This window comes from Embiotoca jacksoni, unplaced genomic scaffold, assembly GCF_022577435.1.
Source record: "Embiotoca jacksoni isolate LCO1_2020_lvr unplaced genomic scaffold, fEmbJac1.0.p SCAF_127, whole genome shotgun sequence".
Classification (NCBI taxonomy): Eukaryota; Metazoa; Chordata; class Actinopteri; family Embiotocidae; genus Embiotoca; species Embiotoca jacksoni.
This window is the reverse complement of record NW_027185260.1, coordinates 17,501-40,893: the sequence shown is the minus strand read 5'-3', so window position 1 is coordinate 40,893 and position 23,393 is coordinate 17,501. Positions and strand designations below refer to the sequence as shown.

Below are 23,393 nucleotides of genomic sequence, written 5' to 3'. Positions count from 1 at the left end.
TCTGAATCTTTTGTAACACAGAAACCTTCAGACAGAGAAAAATTCAAATCCAAACACACTACTCTTTTTTCTAAAGAAAAAAAAAAATCAAATATATACATTTTTCTTACAGCATTTACACACAGAAGGGAAAATAAAACAAAGCAAGTACCACAGAAGAACTCTATCTGTCAATCCAAACTTTAAAAAGAAGAAACATACACCATGTAGGTAGACCGAGGTGAAGCATGATGATGCAGCCAAAACAGCACAATACCATCTGAATGCTGACAGAGAGGAGCAGCAGGGGCTGCTGGGAAGACATCGGGGGGGGGGGGGGGGGGGGGGGGGGGACACATGCCAGCACAGCCCTGAGCTCAGAGCAGGGACAGGAGGAGGCCGATCTCCCAGCAGGCTTCACTTCACGTCCACTGGGGTTGGATTCAGGAAGAAGAGACACATCACAAGCTGAAAATATCTAAAACTCCCACAATGCCGTTTTGCCACCGCCAGTTTATTCATGAGTGTTGGTCTGTTATCACGTGTCAACCCAGTGTCACGGCAAAACGTAAGCAAGCCACGCTTCGGGCTGTCTCGGCGTGAAACTTCCACGTTTTGTAAACTTGAAACTTACACACCTGTAAATGTCACGTAATGGAGTATCATGTGACCAAGGGACCGCAACAGCAACCGGGTATCATGGCAAAACGTGAAATAGACACGCCCGTGCACTGCAGCAAAACGTGAAACAACCACACTTCGGCCTGTCTAGGCGTGACAGTTTCACATTTTCCAGTGGTGGATGGCATACAGTCATGTGATTTACAGGAAGATTTACTTTTAGGAAAAACACACGGCTCAGGTTAGAAGACGCTTACAAAACGTGAAAATGTCACGCCTAGACAGCCCAAAGTGTGGCGATCTCACGTTTTGCTGGAGTGCATGGGCGTGTCTATTTCACACTCTGCCGTGGTAGCAGTTTGCAACCATCTGGGATTTCATCCGCTATACTGACTCTGTTTGAAGACGTTAAAGACTTCAGGAGGATTCTGTTAGAATATGTTGACAGTTTGTTTTCCAAGACAGTATTTATATGCCCACATGTATGTTGTCAGTGTTAAATAAACCTGCAGAGGATTTGTTATGCTGTGGATCATGGCTGCTTTCAGACCTCCAAACACCGGACCAATCACTGCTGTCTGTGTCAGAGGGTGAAGAAACGTTCCGGTTGGAAGGACGCTGATCTGATGAAGACTTTGAACTAGGAAAAGGTCAGAGTGCTCAGAAGTTCAAATCTGTGTGCTCTTTGGAAGGGAAACACGAGAGGCAAAAACGTAAAACTCCTTTATTCAAATGGCTATTTCATGTGGAAATACTAGAAATAAGGTGCTAGTACATGTAACCCTCATCCTGAAGAAGGCTGTCACTTCACGTGGGTTGTGTCCACAGACGGAATATAAAAGAGTTCGTAGCTTCAGGTCTGTAAAATGGTTCTGATCCAGAAGTGTCTTCAGCTGCAATACCAGCGAGTGCCACTAGAGGTCGTCTCCAAAAAGCCTCCGGCTCCATAGACTCCCATTCAACTTCTCTCATCAAATCCAAAGTGAATAAAATGTGTCCATCAGTTATCTCGGTGTTGTTAGCTAAAGTCACTCCTTCTTATTAGTTTTCTGGAGGTCCATCTGAAAATAATCCCTCATTCATTAGAAAAGAAGATTCAAGAAGACCTGTTTTTGGGGGCGTGTCTGTTTGATTGACAGGCCTGTGGTGCAGTCAGGTTACAGCTATCGGTGGGCGGGACGTAGTATCGTCAGGTTTCCAATCAGATCGGTCAGATCCACCGCTGGCTCCTCCCCCAGCTCGTCCAAATATGGTCACTTCCTGCTCCAAACTGCTCCGAACTAGTAAAGATGTTGACGGACAGAATCTGAACTGGAGGATTCATAACGTTCACAAACCAACGATGACATCACTGATGGATGATGACATCACTGATGGTTCTGATTGGTTGTGACCCAGTTTTGTTTTAACATGTTTTAAAATGCACCTCATTTTAAATATTTCTACATTAAATAACCATTTCAATGAAGACTTTTTGCCAGAAGAGTGCCTTGAACTGTTTTTCTTTTTGATCTAATGAGGACTTTGTTTGAAGTAACTCAAACTGTCCTGACGTAGTTTGAATGACCAGAATCTAAAGGGACTTCACTGTTTCTTGGTTGCGTTTCCTTTCAGTGTATGTATTCAGTGTATGTTTTGTCTGATGCAGCATCGTGTTCAGGAAGGTGAAGTGAAGCGAGCCGGGTTGGACTCACCGACACACCTGCAGCAGATTTAAGACACACCGACAGCCGGGAGCCGCTGCCTGAGGCGCTGCATTCACCCTGATATGGCTTCAGGCCTTGAGAGGGTGGAGGGGAACTCTGTAATCCGTCCTCCGTCATTCTGAGGAAGCAGACGAGGGGAAGCTGCAGGTGTCGTCCTGCGGATGGTTTTAAGGAGACGGGATGTTCTTCGTGATGCAATGAGGAAGCCCTGCTGGACGTCCTTCTGCTGTGTGTGTGTAGGATGAGCAGCCATGAACGCCGACATCTTAAGTGGCATTTGGAGGAAACACTGACATACAACAGGATTACAATCAGCCCTCCACCTCTACGTGGGACTGTGCACTCGTATTGCTTCGTTGGAGCCGGCTGGTGGACACACTGACACACTTTTACTGACACAGTTTTGAAAGGAGAGTTTTGGTGCCCTGACTCTTTAACGTATGAACTGTCCTGCAGATGTATGGATATATAGACGATGTTTCACGGAGGAACGAGTGAAGAAGGGACAGTTTAACTGTTCAGGTCACTTTAACAACTGAAGTTTGGATTATTTGGTTTGAAATACATAAAAAAAAGATGCTGTCATCTTTGTTGTGGTCCGTTTCATGTTCTCATTAAAAATGAACCAGGAGGAGTAAAAATAAACATAAAACACCAATTAATAAGAACGTTTCTTGTTTGGCACTGGTGCTAAATGACTGTTTCCTGATTGGCTGCTGTTAACGACACATAAATTTGAATATCAAATTTCAACCTGTTTCATTTCATGAATAATATTTATATCCTCATGTTGTGGATTTTTTGCCACCTTGGGAACTAATGATAATTAACTGTCCAGGGAAATTAAATCTGTTATTTGTCATCCAATGACATCCAGCTGTTTTAATACCATAAAACTGAATAATAACAAACATCAATATTCTGGGAGACAATTCGTCTACGTGTCTCAGTTTGAACGGCAGCAAAGATCTGTTTCACCTCATTATAATATTTTAATAAATATCAGGATCTCATCCCAGGACACTAAAGCTCTCCAGTTTTGTTGGCATGATGTTGATAATAATAATAATAATAATAATAATAATAATAGTATCAGAGTGATGATATGACGTGTCACCTTAATGCTGTGTGGATAAGTATGCTTGAGAGATTATATTGTATATAATGTTTGTATCGTCGTTGTCCTCCGGTTCCTGTGTCTTCGTTCAGTAATTAGAACATGGAGCTGAGGTTTGGTGAAATCCAGCTCACCATCTTTAATAACTCATCAATATTTCCTTCATCGTGCAGCAGATGTGACGTCGTTACGGTCGCAGCGAGCTTTCTGCTCTTTGACAGATAGAGTTCGGTGTCTGTTTTGCAAAGATGTCGGGAGCTTTTTTCTCCAGTTGGTTTAAACGGAGACGTTGACGCTGGCCGTTCTCACAGGGGACACTTGAAGCCGAGGAGGAGCTGTGACAGTATTTATCAGAAGTACGAACACTGCTGAAGTCCATAAGAAGAGTCGTCTCTGGAAAGGTCCGTTTTATTTTGGGGTGTTTTTACGTGGATTGTCAGTCATAGGAAACAGCATCAGGCTTGGTACACTGGTTGCAGTACGTTCCCGTGCTGTGATCTGTCGCTGTCGGACTAACGAGCTGTTCTGAGCAGAAAATCACGGCAGCAGGAAGTAATGTGAAGGAAACGTTGGGATTTAACACCGTCGACGTAAAAACTGAAGAGTGAAACTGTTTTCTGAGTTTCTTACAGTAACGATACCACAAGGAGTGAAGTCACTACATCTGCTGCCTTCAGACAAATACTCAACTTCTGATTGTGTGATATTGGTTGAATGAATTTAATGTTTGACATCTGTCACTCATCAGACTGATTGCAGAAACGCTGACTCATGAGACGTGGACACCGTCGGACCCTGCATGCTTTTTTCCTCTTTTCTTTCTGTAAGAACTTATTTAATGCATCTAGAATGACTGATTAAACAATCGGTGCTGATATTTTTCCCATAAAACCAAAATTAAACTTTTTTTCCTATGAATTGTAAATCTGTCAGACTTTTGAAGAAGCTGGTGTCTTCTCAGCTCCTCAGAGGTCATTAAACAAAGTCAGGGGAAGAGAATATTACTGTCGATACAACAACCTGCTGCTGTTTGTGTTTTACAGATGTCACTTGCGAGTTAGCATGCAGGATGATAGCATCGTATTCCTGATGAGGAACCAGCTGACCTTCTGTCCTGGACATGTTAATCACTGATCAGCTCAGAAGTCTGGCAGCAGGCTGCACTTCCTGTAACGCAGTCTCACTAATGTGGCGGTTAAAATGTCCTCTGTGAGAAAGGCCTTCAGCCGTCGGGTCCTTCAACAGTCTGAGTGCATTTCACTCTCGTTCCTGTTGCTTCAGTGAACTGTCTGTTAATAAAGTCCATAGACAGATAATCAGTCTGTTAATAAAGTCCATAGACAGATAATCGGTCTGTTAATAAAGTCCATAGACAGATAATCGGTCTGTTAATAAAGTCCATAGACAGATAATCGGTCTGGAGGACGAGGGTGCTCTTCCTCATTCATCTCCAGACTCATCTTTGCTTTCTTACCTGTCAGAGCTTCTCTTCCCTTCAGTCATCTACATATTTCGTCTCTGACCCTGTGAGAGATGGAGGTCGACCTCTGACCTCTGACCTCTGAGCAGTGTGTAGTCCAGAGGACCTCCCCCTGCAGGGCTCGTCCTACACGTGAGAAACTTTCTGCGTCTCTCTCGCCTGTTTGATGCTGTACAGCCACTTGATGACTCTGGCGTTGCGCTCCACGGCCGAGATGCCGTACGGCACGCGTTCCCCGGCCTCCTCCTCCTCGTCCTCGCCCTCGTCCCCGTCCGACAGCCCGTCGTTGGAGGACCGCCGCGACCGGTCGCAGTCAGAGGAGATCATAGACGCCGAGCGGAAGTTCAGGCTGACGATGTCCGAGTTGGCCCGAGCAAAGTTCTCCGGGCCGACGGCCTCCAGCTCTTCGGGGTCGAGGCCGCAGTAGTTAAAAAAGCGTTCGACGTCGGCTCCGGCCCGGGCGTACCGGTCCGACAGGTCGGATTTGGACCTGTGCAGCGAGGAGCGCCGGGCCACGGAGGAACCCAGCTCCAGGTTGGAGTCGGCCGACGTGTTGGAAGGGTCTCCGAGGTCACACGGTAACGACAGCGGCGTGGTGTTGACGCAGGTCAGGGGGGACGGAGCCGGACGAGGCGGGGGCAGCGACAAGGAGAGCGCTGGAGGAGGGAGGGAGGCGGGGTTAGGTTTAGGAGGGAGGGGCGGAGCCGAGGAGCTACTGGACCGCGCTGTGCGGAGAGGTTTGCCGTTACACAGCCGCAGGAGGTCGGAGGACGAGTGGGAGGTGAGCAGAGGCGGCAGAGGGGAGCGGAACCGGTCCAGAACTCCTTCACCTCTCTCATCCGGGATACGTCTGCTGAGGTTCAGGTTTCCTCCCGGTTGTGGACTCCGGCGCCCCCCGCCGTGCATCGGGGGGACCTTCAGGGAGTGGGAGAAGGATCGGAGGGAGTGCGAGGTGCTGGGGCTGGGAGCCGAGTCGGCGGGATGCTCGTTGAGAGTCATCGTGGATCGGTAGGTTAACGGCATCCTAGAAACACAAAGATAAATCCATGAAAAACTCAATACTGAACTAAACATTCAGACGTGAAGAGAAACTAAACATGTTGGCATGGTTACCGTTCAAACACTGATCCTGATCTAACAGCTCTGATTCACCGCAACGACGCTCCGACGAGTGAAGAGAAAACATCTCAGAAGTTTGGTTGGTCCGGTTAAAATTTATTTTGTGTTTAAAGATCTAAAGCGTATTATTTAAGAGAGCCATTAAAAAGTAATTGAAAGGTCAAATTTGCTATAATTACATTTGAGATGTATTAATTGATTCATGACATCAACCTGATCAGCGTCAGCGTACTGGAACAGCAAAAAGCACTTCACCGCTAGTTAGCCCGGTGATCCAGCCTCCCTACAACATTTTCTAGTTGTGTTAATTCCAACCATCAAACATCAGTGATGTCATCAACCATCAGTGATGTCATCATCCATCAGTGATGTCATCGTTGGTTTGTGAACGTTATGAATCCTCCAGTTCAGATTCTGTCCGTCACCATCTTGTTAGTTCGGAGCGGTTTGGAGCAGGAAGTGACCATATTTGGACGAGCTGGGGGAGGAGCCAGAGGTGGATCTGACCGATCTGATTGGAAACCTGACGATACTACGTCCCGCCCACCGATAGCTGTAACCTGACTGCACCACAGGCCTGTCAATCAAACAGACACGCCCCCAAAACCAGGTCTTCTTGAATCTTCTTTTCTAATGAATGAGGGATTATTTTCAGATGGACCTCCAGAAAACTAATAAGAAGGAGTGACTTTAGCTAACAACACCGAGATAACTGATGGACACATTTTATTCACTTTGGATTTGATGAGAGAAGTTGAATGGGAGTCTATGGAGCCGGAGGCTTTTTGGAGCCGACCTCTAGTGGCACTCGCTGGTATTGCAGCTGAAGACACTTCTGGATCAGAACCATTTTACAGACCTGAAGCTATGAACTCTTTTATAAACAGTCTGTGATTAATTCCCAGGTAACATCTACGGTCAGAGATTTTAATATCTATATCCACCTTCACCCCCGAACCAGACGGTGGTTCAGAGACATATTTTCTTGAACTGCTCGCTGAGCTCAGTGAGGCTGAACTGACCTCCTGGAGCTTTAACATCTAATATACCAACACAGAACATGTGATGGCTCCTTCCTGCAGGTCAGCATCTGTAGCGTCACAACATCACCGCCTAGTCGTTTACGAAAGGTGTGAGTTTACCCTGATGGTGTCCAACTCCTGGCCATTCCGCCCGATGACCTCATCAAGACAGCGCTTTTAGCTCCGCCTCCGAGTCCTTCGGATCCCGCTCCTGGGGAGGACGATGAGTTCAGCAGGTTTTTGAGGATCTCCAGGTTTAAATTCTCCCGCTTGCTGCTGCCGCTGCTCGTCGCACAAGTGTCTGACTTGGCGTTGTTATTGGACGCTTTGAAAGGAATCCCGCCCCCATTTCCTCCTCCACCGATGCCCGAGCCTCTTTTGGACAGGAGGGTGTGGCCAACGGGAGGTTTCGCTAGCACGGGTGGTTTGATTGGCTCCTGCTTGGCGTTGATGACTTCCTGGCTCTTGACATACTTGGCCTTGTCAGCTTCGAGTCTCTCAACAGCACTGAGGCGCTTCGGATTCGGTTCCACCTGAGACAGATGGAACATGAGAGATGTTAATTAATGCAACACACCCGTTTTCTATACTGACAGCCATTAATGCCTCCAGAGCCGAGGTCGGAGCGAGAGGGAGGGGGTGTCACGCTCTTGTTCTGCTGCGTCGGGTCTTTTTCAGTCCCTCCAGGATTTCACAAAGTCTTTTTTGTGATTGTTATGATTACAGATGTTTGATTTTGTGGTGGGATTTCTCAAAAATTGTGATGTAATTTGGAGATTAAAAAGTAGTTTTAAATGTTTTTTGCAATAAAATTATAGGAATAATTAGAATTACTTTTTAATCACTACCTGATAAAGTAATAAATCTGTAATCACTTCCTGTGATAATAATCCTGCTGCACATCACAGAAATATTTCAGTTCCAATCTTTTTTATGTATTTATTGAACTTAGAAAACCGTGGAGATAAAAGCTCTTAAAAGCTCCTAAAGGTCCTGAAAGTTCCTAAAAGGTCCTAAAAGCTGCGTATGTCTCCAGAACAGACCGTCTGTGACTGGAATATAGAAACTAGGACTACATCAGCTGTCAAAATAAGAGCTTTAGATGCTGTTTAATTCATGTTCATTCAACACATAGACCTGCTGGATGAAACCAACAAAGAGACGTCTCTGACAACTGGACGTGTGGAGAAAACTCATTTAACATCCAGCAATATGGAATCACTTCCTTTGATCACAAACATTTAATCATCATTTTAATGTGAAGAACACATTTCCCACAAACCACGTCACTTCCTGTTTCTCCTCTTTTTATTGTTGTTGATGAAGAGAGTTTCATTTGATTTAATTTATGATGTTAATAGTTAGATTCTGATGACGACGTTTTTTGAGGAAAAAATTGTGGGAAATTCAAAAAGTTGCAAAGATATCGATTCCCTGGAAGGACTGGGAGGTTGAAACTATATTTTATAATAATGCATTCACTCAGAGAAAAATACCTTAATATTCAAAACAGTGTGACTCAAAGTTTCCTGCTTAATACAAGATGTAAGTGTGCAGCAGGATGAACACTAAAACACTGATACACACACAGCAGAACACACACACACACACACACACACACACACACACACACACACACACACACACACACACACACACAGTAGAACACATACACCCACAGTAGAACCCACAGTAGAACACATACACCCACAGTAGAACCCACAGTAGAACCCACAGTAGAACACACACCCACAGTAGAACCCACAGTAGAACCCACAGTAGAACCCACAGTAGAACACATACACCCACAGTAGAACCCACAGTAGAACCCACAGTACCTGTCTCCTGAAGTAGTCGGGGCCCTTGTTGAGGATGCGGAGGGGGACGGCGGAGCTGAAGGGCGTGGCGGGGCCGGCGGCCTTGCTGTCTGGCAGGGCTGGAGCCAGCGTCTCTGTCGGCATGGCGACGAGGCGACTGGGGTGGCCGGCCGTGGTGGCAGCGGGTGCGGCGGGGGTCGAGAGAGGGCGGGGGCACCGGAGGACCCCCAAAGCATGAAGACACAAGGTGGAGAGGAGAAGGTCTAGAAAGAGAAGATGATGAAGCCCCGGGCCCTCTTCATCGCCTGTGGGATTGAGGAAGACTCTGGGCAGGGGGAGAGGAGGAGGAGGAGGGGGGGGGGGGGGCTGATGAAGCACTGAGGTCACATGTACTTCTGCATGACCCGAGTGGACGAGCTCTCTCTGTAGGACTGAAGCAGCCGACTTCACACTGATCTCTACTGGATGAGCAGATTCATGGAGACGGACAGACCGACGGAGAGGAGAGGGACGAGGGACGAGGGTCGAGGGACGAGGGACGAGGGATGAGGGACGAGGGTGATACGGGGCAGTGGTGTGGATGAGTGCCTCCACGGGGCCGAAGGAGAAGCAGAGGATGATGGGAAGAGAAAGGCCCGCTGCCTCTCCACCCGATCTGCAGCTCTGCCTTCAGCTCACCTCACAATCTGAAAGAGACAGCCAATGGGGTGAGAGATAGGCTGTGACATCATACACCTGGCAACAATGGCAGGTACAGCTAGTATACACACACACACAAACACACGCACACACACATACACAACACACACACACACACACACACACACACACACACACACACACACACACACACACACACACACAGACACACACACACACACACACACACACACACACACACACAGACACACATTCTAGCATAAAAAACCTGATGTTTAATGATAAACAATCATTTCTGCTAACAGAAACAGAAACATGAACAAAATTAATTAATATCACCGAGTTCGATAAACATCCCTCACTCACTCTGGGATCCAATCACTGACCTCTGTGGTCGCCGAGCAACACCACTGACTGTATATAAACCTCCAACACTGGTCACTGGGGGCAATCTGTACTGACGGATGGATGGGCCTGTCAATCAAACAGACACGCCCCCAAAAACAGGTCTTCTTGAATCTTCTTTTCTAATGAATGAGGGATTATTTTCAGATGGACCTCCAGAAAACTAAGAAGAAGGAGTGACTTTAGCTAACAACACCGAGATAACTGATGGACACATTTTATTCACTTTGGATTTGATGAGAGAAGTTGAATGGGAGTCTATGGAGCCGGAGGCTTTTTGGAGCCGACCTCTGGTGGCACTCGCTGGTATTGCAGCTGAAGACACTTCTGGATCAGAACCATTTTACAGACCTGAAGCTACGAACTCTTTTATATCCAGTCAGTGGACACAATAGACACATTAATGGGAAATATGCAGAGTTTAAATAAACCTTTAAAGGACAAAGATAGGGAGACAACAGACATTTTTAATCATAAAATATAAAATAACTGAACTGAGATGTGAGCAGTTCATCATAAAACATAATGTGCAGAGTAGAAGTGAGCGCTGTAGAAATACAGCAGCTGGAGGATAACTCAGCATATGAGAGCACTAAATCTCTGAAAATAAAGCAGCATGATATTAAACAGGTTTGCATGACTCAGCAGATTGTAATCCAGATTTTCCACATAGCCGAGATGCTCGTGGCCTCACTAGATCTGATTCTCTCTGTCTCTCTGCTCAGTGGCAGAAATCAGCACACTACGTTAACTGTTTCACTTCTTTCTGTCTCTGGTTCCTCTTTGCTGTGTGACAGACTTTTAAAAGCTGTTACAGATGTTTTACAGAGAGAATGCTAAAAGCTGATCTCAATAAATACTCTGCTGTGGGGCAAAAACTCTGAAAGCTACACTGATAAAAACATTACGAGTTAGCCATACTGAGGATTCTGCTTGTCTTTCCTGCGGGTGGCGCTAGAGGGCTGGCCTCTGGTAGTTTGCATGTACTCTGTACATTTCACTGAAATCTGCTTGTTCACAGTTAAAATATTTTGTCTGCAAAGTGGAGAGTGACACCAGAGAAAAGTTACTGAAAAAAAAGGGTTTATTCTCATCACGTCAGAATTCTTGGTTCCATGACATCCATGTTATTTGTATTTATTAATTAGTATTAATATCACAGCAGGCGTCCTGATCACAGACTAAATATAAAAGAGTTTGTAGCTTCCAGGTCTGAAACATGAGGCCTTCAGCTGCAATACCAGCGAGTGCCACTAGAGGTCGGCTCCAAAAAGCCTCCGGCTCCATAGACTCCCATTCAACTTCTGTCATCAAATCCAAAGTGAATAAAATGTGTCCATCAGTTATCTCGGTGTTGTTAGCTAAAGTCACTCCTTCTTATTAGTTTTCTGGAGGTCCATCTGAAAATAATCCCTCATTCATTAGAAAAGAAGATTCAAGAAGACCTGTTTTTGGGGGCGTGTCTGTTTGATTGACAGGCCTGCGGTGCAGTCAGGTTACAGCTATCGGTGGGCGGGACGTAGTATCGTCAGGTTTCCAATCAGATCAGTCAGATCCACCTCTGGCTCCTCCCCCAGCTCATCCAAATATGGTCACTTCCTGCTCCAAACCGCTCCGAACTAGCAAAGATGGTGACGGACAGAATCTGAACTGGAGGATTCATAACGTTCACAAACTAACGATGACATCACTGATGGTTGATGACATCACTGATGGTTGATGATGTCACTGATGGATGATGATGTCACTGATGGTTGGTTATGCTAACTTGTCATGTTAACATGCTAACAGTCTCCAACTCCTTTTTAGAGAATCAGCGTCCATCACGGCGGCTGACATTCCTCCAGATTTGTAAATATTTTCATCATCATGCATAATTTTAAACAGTTGTTTTATAGTCTGACAGTAATTAACCACTCAGGATGGCTGCTTGCTAACTGCTTTACAGATCTCCTGTCTTCAGGATCCCAGCAGAGATGTTATGGTGGTAAATGACTCTTTGGGACATCAAGACCTGGAGAGAGTCGCACTGGAGTGTTTCTATTGGTTCATGCTGAGCAGAACTGATCCTGGATTTAACAAGTTGCTCCAGTGAAAGTCCTGTTTTTGACCTTGTTAACATCCATGTGGTGTTTTTTTCTGATCTGCAACACATATCAGGAGTGAAAGGAGCAGTCAGTGTCATGGATGAGCATTTCTGGTTCTGATGACTGAGGCATGGAAATATCTGTCTGCAGTCTGAGGAGGACAAATACACTTTTTGGGGAGTCTGTAAAGTATTATGTGATTTCAGTACTCACGAGGTCCATCTGTTTCCAGTTTACAACAAACACACAAAACACACGCACACACTGAGGAACTGATTTCCCCGGGATTAGGAGCATGTATCCCTTCCTGCAGATCCCAGCAGGAGGCAGAGGCAGCTTCGTATACTGCATTACGCTGGCAGGAAACACTGCTGTGTCTACACTTTTACTGGGTTTCAAAAATCAAAGCTAAAAATCAGCTGACACACACACTCTCTCTCTCTCTCTGCACATGATAGTCATGAGAGAGTCTGAGATGCCTGCAGGACGATTCATTTCCAGAGAACACTTGGTTGTTGTTGTTTTTTCTGAATTGTAATGTGTTGTTGTTGTTTATCTGAGAGGAGCCCTGAAAGTATCTTCAGTCGCAGTATTCAGGTTTTAATACCGCAATGTATTTCATTATGTAGAGAATAAATTGACCCTCCAGGTAAAACACACCATCATCCATCAGTGATGTCATCGTTGGTTTGTGAACGTTATGAATCCTCCAGTTCAGATTCTGTCCGTCACCATCTTTGCTAGTTCAGAGCGGTTTGGAGCAGGAAGTGACCATATTTGGACGAGCTGGGGGAGGAGCCAGCGGTGGATCTGACCGATCTGATCGGAAACCTGACGATACTACGTCCCGCCCACCGATAGCTGTAACCTGACTGCACCACAGGCCTGTCAATCAAACAGACACGCCCCCAAAACACAACAGAAAACCTCTCCAGCCTCCGTTTCTCATTTAGCAGCATGTTGAGCAGCGGCAGCAACGTTCTCCACATCCCCTCCGGGACTCATCACACTGCAGTCTGACCCTGTGATGCTCTACTTTTCTATTTATAATGACCTGCTTGAGCACAAATGACCAACATGCTGTTCTACTGTCAATAAAACACTCTGCTGCACAACAAATGTTTGACGTAACACAAATGATCCAAAAGTTCAGAGACTGATGCAGACGGAGGAGGAGGAGGAGGAGGAGCAACAACTCCCAGTACATCCCGTTGTCTCCGTCAGCACTGAGTTACATGTGATTTTCATGTGTTGCTCCGTCATCACTCCCAAACAGTGACGTTCTGCTCCTTACAAACATAAATGCCACTCAAACACCTCCAGCTCATTGTTTTAGACCATCTGAAGTGTTTCCAGGGTATCTGTGTTTCAGTGTTTCAGTGACGCAGATTCATCACATTTTCAATTCATTTCATGTGGTTTGATTCCACACAGTTAATAAAAACAAAGAAGTAAGTAACATTTCTAACAACGTTATGTGTTTGGAATAATTAAAAAATAACCTTCAACATCATCCACTTCAGACTTACTTCTTGCTCCTCAACGATGACATCATGTGAACCACAAGTCTCACCTGGGAACTCACAGGTGAATGGTATGAGAGAAAAAAGCAGTCTCCTGCAGAGGTCTGGTAATAGTTAGAGGCAAAAACTCAGAAGAAGAAGAGAACGACTTGTTCACTTTCACTTCATTTGGTCTCAGTCTGATTATTACTCAGAAACCGTTCTGTCTCATTAAAATATACGTCTTACCAGTTTGGAGCCGTCCTATTGGTTAACACACGAGTCTTTCTTCAGTCCTTGGATGCTTCAGGCTGTCTGCTGTCTGCTGTGGGAGCTGGACGCCTCCTCCTCCTCCTGCTGCGGGTTTTCAGAGGGAATCACAGCTGGAAATAAAAGACACACAAACGACAAAAACATTTAAAAGGAATCATCCAAATCAAACATCGTAATCTGTGTGACACTTTCAGCTCTGATTCACAGCAGCTGATGTAACGTGAGACTCTGACGGCTGTCATGATCTGTGTTTCTGTTTGTCAGACACATCCAGAAAAAGGATCGTACATCTGTAACAGCTGACTCTGATGTTTGACCACTGACTGATATAAAAGAGTTCGTAGCTTCAGGTCTGTAAAATGGTTCTGATCCAGAAGTGTCTTCAGCTGCAATACCAGCGAGTGCCACTAGAGGTCGGCTCCAAAAAGCCTCCGGCTCCATAGACTCCCATTCAACTTCTCTCATCAAATCCAAAGTGAATAAAATGTGTCCATCAGTTATCTCGGTGTTGTTAGCTAAAGTCACTCCTTCTTATTAGTTTTCTGGAGGTCCATCTGAAAATAATCCCTCATTAACGATAACTCAACTATGGTAACGTTCCCCTGTGTCCTCCCTCTGTTAGGCTCCGCCCCTTCATAAGACAGACACGCAGCAGAGCAGAGACACCGACAAATCAGCGACTTTCAGTGATAGAAAAATGCATGAGCAGCTCTCACACAGCTCAGAGAGTTGCTCCGCCTTCACACCAATCACAGGATAAACATCCATAAAGGTCTCATCCATCATATTTAACTTCCAGTATAATCTAGTCCTGAATATCAGATGTTAAATGCTGCAGAAGTACCGCATCTCTCAGTGAGTCTTCACATGTTGTCATTTCTGAGTTTCTCCTGGTTCTATTTGACTTCTTTGACCATCTGATGTCCTCATGTGGACCTGCACGGATCGGTTCTACACCGGTGACCGACTGGAGCGCTCGTATGTACAGTACTCAGACCCAGAGGTCCAGATGGTCTCCCAGTCGGAGCTGGAGTCCCACCAAAGAGCCGGATAGCTGCACAGCACCAGCAGAAACACATGAAGGGCAGTGCACTGAAACAACCGCACACCGTTCCAGTCAGAAATACACAACGATGCTCACCGTTGGCAACATACCCTCATACAGTACGTAGTATTTGGTGTTAGCATACAGTGTGTCTGTGTTTCTGACTACTCGCCTATTCAAATGCAGGTTCAACAAGTCATTAAATCAGACCAGTTGGAAATGAAACTACAGTTTATCCACATATTTAAAACCACTTAATTTTAAGGCCGGACACCGAAACAGAAACTGTAGATGCCAAAAAAATTCTGCATTCATTTTCTCTTTGAAATAAGTTATTATTTGTTTTGTCTTTGTAGGATATATTTGTGTGTACTTGTTGTATTTGTTTCATGATGTATTTGATTAATTGTTACTTTAAAACAAAAGGAGTAGTTTAATAATGGTGTTTTGTATTTGTAAAGCACACTGTGTTTGGTCTGTGAAGGAAAGTGGCGCCCTGAAAGAAACAAAATACCAACGTACTCATAGAACTGTAGTTACGCCCAGTGACTAGTATTGATTTACTTTATTCCTGTGCACCTGTTTCATTTGAGCTCAATGTATCATGCATTGTTTTACATGAGAAATGGATGCTAATGTTAGCAAGCTAGCAGTCAAACCCAGAGATGCATATATATTTTACAATAGATAGGTACAATCGGTACAAAAACCAAAACAATGGGCTAAAAGACTACAACATGCCACATGGTGGGGAGGAAATGTAGAAAGAAAGTAAAAACTGTTTTTGGCCCGTCACTCTCCAATGTTCTTTCATTTACACATAAACACACAGTTCTTTCCAAAAGAAGAACTATTGTGTCGTTTACTCTACATCCGACCACATTACCCAACAGGATCATTTAAAGTCAGATGTGATCTTGAAGGAGGTCAGCTGGACTTCCAGATGTTTGTCCTCTGTGTTTACTGAGTTCTGTCTGCAAGACAGTCGCTGTCACTGAAACACAAGAACATAAGAACACAGCAGATGTCCGAGTTGTAGGTGTGTGTATGTGTGTGTGTGTGTGTGTGTGTGTGTGTGTGTGTGAGGAGGGGCTTTTCCAGTTCAGTGATAATGGAAGTGGAGCTCCTCCAGTCTGACTCAGCAGTATTAAACACACGTTACATCACCAGTGTGACCGATAGAACTGTTCTGTTATTCAGCCTCTTAGTGAGCGCTCCTTCTCCTCCTCTGTGACTGTGTTACAACTCTTTGTAATGATCAGGCTGAGATGATAAAACCAGAGAGGGTGAAGTGAAGGTTGGGGTCTGGTAGGAAGCCTGAGGGAAATGCTGCCTCTGAGAATCCGTGTGATTAAAACCACACAGGAAGTAAAACCTTCACAGCATCAACAGGAACGCTGAGTCAGCTCTCAACGTGAGAACATTCAGGATTTCTTTCTTTTTAACCAAATTCACACAAACAAAATATTTTGTATGAGCAGAAAGACGACTCCATCCGGCCTCAACGACTACCGACCGGTTGCGAATCTTCTCTGGACCCTCTACAATTTGCGTACCAGCCTCATGTGGGAGTGGACGACGCCATCATCTACCTGCTGCAACGAGCTCAGTCTCGCATGGATGGAACCGGTGACTCTGTGAGAATCACTTTCTTTGATTTCTCCAGTGCATTCAACACCATCCAACCACTGCTGCTGAGTGAGAAGCTGCGGGTGGTGGGGGTGGACGCGTCCACCGTCTCCTGGATCAATGACTACCTGACAGACAGACCACAGTTTGTCCGTCTGGGCAGTGTGTTGTCTGATACGGTGGTCAGTGGTATTGGAGCTCCTCAGGGAACTGTTCTGTCTCCCTTCCTGTTCACCTTCTACACCACTGACTTCCAGTACAACTCAGAGTCAAGACATCTGCAGAAGTTCTCTGATGACTCTGCAGTGGTCGGGTGTATAAGGGATGGACGGGAGGACGAGGACAGGGCAGTAGTGGAGGACTTTGTGAAGTGGGCTGGTAGAAATCACCTCCTCCTGAACGTGGCCAAGACCAGAGAGATGGTGGTCGATTTCAGGAGGAAGACGACGGCTCCACAACCGCTGAGAGTTCTGGGAGAGGATGTGGACATGGTGGAGGAGTACAAGTACCTGGTGTCTCCATGACAACAGACTGAACTGGAAGACCAACATCAATGCTGTCTACAAGAAGGTGATGAGTCAACTCTTTTCTTGAGGAAACTTCGATCCTTCAATGTGTGCAGCAAGATGTTGGAGATGTTCTACCATGTGTTGTGGCCAGTGAACTGTACTTCACTGGGGTCTGCTGGGGGAGCAGCATTGGAGCCGGAGACACCAACAGACTTAACAAACTGGTTAAGAAGGCCGGCTCCATCATCGGCTACAAACTAGATAGTCTGGAAAAGGTGGTGGAGAGGAGGACGCTGAACAAACTATTATCCATCTTGGAATATCCTGACCACCCTCTCCACCACCTGCTGCAGGGACAGAGGAGGACGTTCTCCAAAAGACTCCTCCAGCTCCGCTGTCACAAGGACAGATACAGGAGATCATTCCAGATACAGGAGATCATTCCAGATACAGGAGATCATTCCAGATACAGGAGATCATTCCTGATACAGGAGATCATTCCAGATACAGGAGATCATTCCTGATACAGGAGATCATTCCAGATACAGGAGATCATTCCAGATACAGGAGATCATTCCTGATACAGGAGATCATTCCAGATACAGGAGATCATTCCAGATACAGGAGATCATTCCTGCTGACCGCAATAAGAATGTACAATAACTCACCTCTGGCAAAATCCATCACACAACAATAACACTGTTGTCTAGTGATGAGCAGGATGTGATGTCATGATGATTTGTTCCAGATGTTCAGTTGACCAATCAGAACTTCTTGTTGTATAATGACCGTTCATGCACAACAGAAGCAGTCTCTGAACTTTTAACTGACCCTCGTAACCCAGCAGTCTCTACATGGAACAGAAAGCAGTTATGCTAAAGTCAAATTAATGAAATATGAAAACGCTCATGCTTGATACCAGACAGATGATACCATGACGGTGAGCAGGTGATGACACCATGGACACACACACTCTCACACACTGATGAATTCTTTATTCTGACCTTTACAGAAACAACAAAGTCATCTCGTCTCTTCTCTCTCTGTCCCTCTTCCTCCTCCTCCTCCTCCTCCCCCACACTCAGCAGGCACTGAGGTGGACAGCCTGCCGCAGAGCAGGACCCCACAGCAGGGTCCAGCCCATGGAGAGGATACCTGAGCTCATATTTCTCTGCTGAACATGCAGTTAAATCATCAAACGCCATGTTACAGGGTACCAGCAGACGACCAGTGTGTGTGTGTGTGTGATGCCGAGTCCACCTGGTGCAGCAGAGTGAAGGTTAGAGCGACTAATGATAACGTACAGAGGCCGGGAGAAGACAACAACACACAAAGATGATGTCTGAAGTCGTGTGACAATCCGACTTTTTCTCGTTCTTGAACAGAGTGTATTTTATGGAAGAAACATCAACATGAATATTATCATGAAAGAGCAGAAAACACACTCACTCTGGTTGCTAGGTTAGACGGAAATATCGCATTTAAAGTGCCACTCTGGTTTTATTTAGACAAGTGGGAACTAAATCAAACAGTTTGTTGGTGGTTCACAAACTGTTGGTCCAAACAGCAAAACAACGCAACACTACTGCTGTTAAAATGTGCACAACACTTGACCTATGGTCATCAACCATCAGTGAAGTCATCATCCAGCAGTGATGTCATCAACCATCAGTGATGTCATCGTTGATTTGTGAACATTATGAATCCTCCAGTTCAGATTCTGTCCGTCACCATCTTGCTAGTTCGGAGCGGTTTGGAGCAGGAAGTGACCATATTTGGACGAGCTGGGGGAGGAGCCAGCGGTGGATCTGACCGATCTGATCGGAAACCTGACGATACTAAGTCCCGCCCACCGATAGCTGTAACCTGACTGCACCGCAGGCCTGTCAATCAAACAGACACGCCCCCAAAAACAGGTCTTCTTGAATCTTCTTTTCTAATGAATGAGGGATTATTTTCAGATGGACCTCCAGAAAACTAATAAGAAGGAGTGACTTTAGCTAACAACACCGAGATAACTGATGGACACATTTTATTCACTTTGGATTTGATGAGAGAAGTTGAATGGGAGTCTATGGAGCCGGAGGCTTTTTGGAGCCGACCTCTAGTGGCACTCGCTGGTATTGCAGCTGAAGACACTTCTGGATCGGAACCATTTTTCAGACCTGAAGCTACGAATACTTTTATATCCAGTTATATCCAATTACTTTGGCAAATTATTCCCTGAATATTCCCCTCTACAGCGTCTGATGAGCTCAGATTACAGACACTAACAGTTTCAGTCAGTATGAACTGTATGTGCTGCAGTTGTCTTGATATTAACTTCCAACACAAGTGACTGATGCAGAGACTCTATAGACAAACTGCACTGTGAGACAGACTTGGAGATAACATCCCATAAAACAATAATTTTACATCTGCATTTAAAAACAAAAAGCAGCTATAAAGGCTGTTCACCGGTTCTGGACTGGCAGCTCATCTACTTTTCATGGAAGCCACTCAGAGACCGCGGCAATCTGAACAGAGCAGATCGGCCGGGCAGGAAGTCAGACGGAAAATAAAATAAAATTCCCATCAATTTTCTAAATAAAACACCCATGTGCAAACTCAAGATCGTAAAACACATCACGACATCACCGTCAACTCGGCAGGCTTTAGATAAGGATCATTTTTTTTCTCCTGCTACAGACACGGTATGTGAACTAGTTTCACAATAAACAGGAGGATGATTGTTTTTAATGACTAAAACACAGCAGCTGTATGAACAAAGAAGGAAATAACAACTTTAAACACAAAATGGACTAAAAAGAAGCCGTTGAACAACATTTACGTGCGAAAGAAGAACAGAAATCAAGAAAACATGACCAGACAAAAGACTTTGCATTTCGGTGGGATATGAAGCCGTGCAAAGAACACAATGTGATGAGCCGTGCTCAGGGGAAATGCGGGTAATAGTCAATACTACAACTACAACTCAACTCTGAGGTTATTATTATATTATCTGGGATAATTTCAGCAGCCTCATTTACACCACACAATTTCTACCCATTAATGCCAGAAGGCATTATAACTGAGAGTTTGCTGGAGGAGTATTCATTTTACAGGTCTTTAATTTTTTTTGACAAAGGCAGATGGAAGATTCCCTTCTGTGTGCCGGTCAGATCAGAGGCGGAGAGAAAGGAAGTGACAGGATTTATAGGAAATATAATCTGAATCTGGACAAACACAAGCGCTGTGAGATCAAATCTACTAGTAGTTTGGATGCTGCACTCAGTTTGTTTGAGACAAAGGTTTTTAAAACAGCGAGGACTCTGCTGGGTGGGTCGTACAGGAGTTACAAGACGGCCACAAGGGGACAGCTGAGGGGTTTCTGACAGGTGGTTCAGCCAATCAGGAAGCAACCCAATTCCATTGGGTTCAAATCTGTGTTTCTTGCACTGATTTTGTGAATACATGCATCAATCTGTATACATGCATCAATCTGTATACATGCAATCTAGTGCGTACAAATGTGTGTGTGTGTGTGTGTGTGTGTGTGTGTGTAAACTCAGACTGCGGTGTAACCAGTAGCTGTGCAGCACTGCTGAATGTTAAATGGATGACCTCCCTGTCACCTCCCCATTTCTCCGTCTCCATCCCAGTTCGTTGTACCGTCCACTAATCTGATTACCGGCGTTCAGCTCTTTGAGGCAGAGTAAAAGGTGTGTGTGTGTGTCATCAGCATGATTAATACATGTTCATAATGCTGGGATGCCCCACTGAGACAGAGTGCAGAAAGTAAGTCTTAATAACAGGAAAACATACTATATAGTACTGCAGTAATGGTGGATAAAAAAGCAGGTAAACATATACCAGAACAAACTGAAGATGAATTTATAAACATTATTGAATTGTTTCTATTTATTACAGTCACCCCAATATTTAGGTTATTAATAATCACATTTAATAATGAATGGGATCTGGCCTGTACTACATTGGTAGTGATTATATCTCATATCCCACAATCAGTTTACTGAATTTAAGACAATTTAATTTATTTAAATGTGGAAAAAAAAGCTAATGAATGTTATGCTATGCTTTTCATACTCAAAAAAAAAGTGTAAACAAAGTTTCCAAAAAAGTTGGGATGCTGTGTTAAATGTTAATAAAAACAAAATGCAATGATTTGCAAATCATGCAAACCCACATCTTACCTGAAAATAGTCCAAAGAAAACAATGTTGAAAATGAGAAATGTTATTGTTTTACTGAAAATATGTGCTCATTTTGAATTTAATGGCAGCAACATGTCTCAAAAAAGTTGGGTCAGGTTCTACAGAATACAGGAAAAGTTGTGTCATGCTAAAAAAAAAAATACCTTGTAACCAACTAATTAGGTTACCATGGCAACATATTAGTAACATGATTGGGTATAAAAGATGATTTCAGAGAGGCAGAGTCTCTCAACAGTGAAGATGGGGAGAGGTTCACCACTCTGAAAGACTGTGTTGGAAAATAGTTCAACAATCTAAGAATAATGTTCCTCAACGTAAAACTACAAAGAATTAGTGGATTTCATCGTCTACGGTTCATAATATCATTAAAACATTCAGAGAATCTGGAGAAATCTCTGAACACAAGGGACAAGGCTGGAAACCAATATTGGATGGTGGTGATCTTCGGGCCCTCAGGCAGCACTGCATTAAAAACACACTATTCTGGAGTGGAAATCACTGCATGGGCTCAGGAACACTTGTGAAAACCATCGTCTGTGAACACAGTTCATCGCTGCGTCCACAAATGATGTTAAAACTCTCCAAAGAAGAAACCAGATAGAAACATGATCCAGAAACACCGCCGCCTTCTCTGGACCGAGATCATTGAAGATGGACTGAGGTGAAGTGGACAACTGTCCTGAGGTCTGATGGATCACAATCTGAGATTGTGTTTGGAAATCATGGACGCTGCATCCTCCAGGTTAAAGAGGAGAGGGACCATCCAGCTTGTTATCAGCTCAGTTCTAAAGCCAGCATCTGTGATGGTACAGGGATGCATTAGTGCACATGGCATGGGTATCTTGAACATCTGGAAGGAAGCATTAATGCTGAATGATATATTCAGGTTTTGGAGCAACATATGCTGCCATCCAGACAACGTCTCTTTCAGGGAAGGTCTTGTTTATTTCAGCAGAACAACGTCCAACCACATTCTGCACGTATTCCAACAGCATGGTTCTCTAGTAGAAGAGTCCGCTGATAAACTGGCCTCCTGCAGTCCAGACCTGTCAATCATTGAAAACATCTGGAGCATCAGGACATGAACAATACAACAAAGGAGACCCTGAACTGTTGAGCAGCTGAAATCCTCTATCAGGCAAGAATGGGACCACATTTCACTTTCAAAACTCCAGCAACTGGTCTCCTCAGTTCCCAAAGATTTCCAGAGTGTTGTTGAAAGAAGAGTTGATGCAGCTCAGTGGTGAACATCATCCTGGAACAACTTCAAAATGAGCATATCTTTTTCATAAAACAATAACATTTCTCAGTTTCACCATTTCATATGTTGTCTTGGGTCTCTTTTCAATTAAATATGGGTTTGAATTATTTGCAAATCCTCTCATTCTCTTTATATTTACATTGTTATTATGGGTTGTAAAACATTTATATTATCCACTCCATGTTAACATATTTTACAATAAAAAGTAAAAAAAAGATGAAGATTTGAAGCATCTGAAAAGGTATCTGGAGAGAAAAAATCAGATGAGTGAAACAAGACATTCAGATCAGCCAATCAGTAACCAATCATCTGAAAGTAGAAGAGGTTGTTGAGAACGGGACGTCAGACAGTAGCTGTGGAGTTAAATGAACTCCAGCCTACTGAGCAGTGAGTGTGTCAGTGTTCAGAAAGTCCTGCCAACTTTTTATTGAACCTGCACAGATGTTAAACTCAGCTAACTGTTCTAGCGCAATGGTCCGGCAGGAGGTTTTTTGTGGGTGGAATAAATCAGCTGGTGCGTAAACTTCTATTAGCTCAGTGCACGTCAACTTGCTCCTCTAACGCAGCGAGTTTTGCCCTCCTTTCAAGTAAAAGAGTGAATGTTGAAATAACTTCATTTCATTGGTATCATTCCACATTTTGCTTCTAGATAATACAGTCAAACTCACAGAAGGAGCAGCTCCGGGAATTCCACAAAGCGATCAAGCATTTGATTACTTGACGAATGACGAAGCACAGAATCACGGTACACATGGTTGTCCATGGCAACAGTAGGTCCACCTCGATTCATAAGGAGCTAAAAGTTAGCCAACAATGAGCACGTTTTGTGCAAAACATGCTTCACAGACAGACAGTAAAGAAGAAAAGACGGATTCAAAGCATGTTCTTAAAAATCCAAACTGAACTAAAATACTAAAATACTCTCCAGCCATCCGTCCTGAGGAGCAA

The 23,393-nt window shown here is 44.5% G+C and overlaps 1 protein-coding gene across 3 annotated transcripts in view; it reads right to left on the bottom strand.

Annotated features, from left to right (window-relative positions):
- Positions 1 to 323: 323 nt before the first annotated feature.
- The window catches only part of fam110b (family with sequence similarity 110 member B), a 33,198-nt gene continuing 10,128 nt past the window's right edge, over positions 324 to 23,393 (bottom strand). For 2 of the 3 annotated variants that reach the window (XM_069145510.1, XM_069145507.1), the window contains exons 2-5: positions 13,765 to 13,898; positions 8,883 to 9,547; positions 7,165 to 7,577; positions 324 to 5,927 (exon numbers count right to left, since the gene is read on the bottom strand). In XM_069145510.1, coding sequence (XP_069001611.1) covers positions 5,030 to 5,927; positions 7,165 to 7,577; positions 8,883 to 9,005 — 1,434 coding nt within the window. In that variant the 5' untranslated portion in view covers positions 9,006 to 9,547; positions 13,765 to 13,898 and the 3' untranslated portion in view covers positions 324 to 5,029. Of the gene's footprint in view, positions 5,928 to 7,164; positions 7,578 to 8,882; positions 9,548 to 13,542; positions 13,641 to 13,764; positions 13,899 to 23,393 lie in introns of all 3 variants that reach the window. The other variant, XM_069145508.1, reaches the window with a different exon arrangement.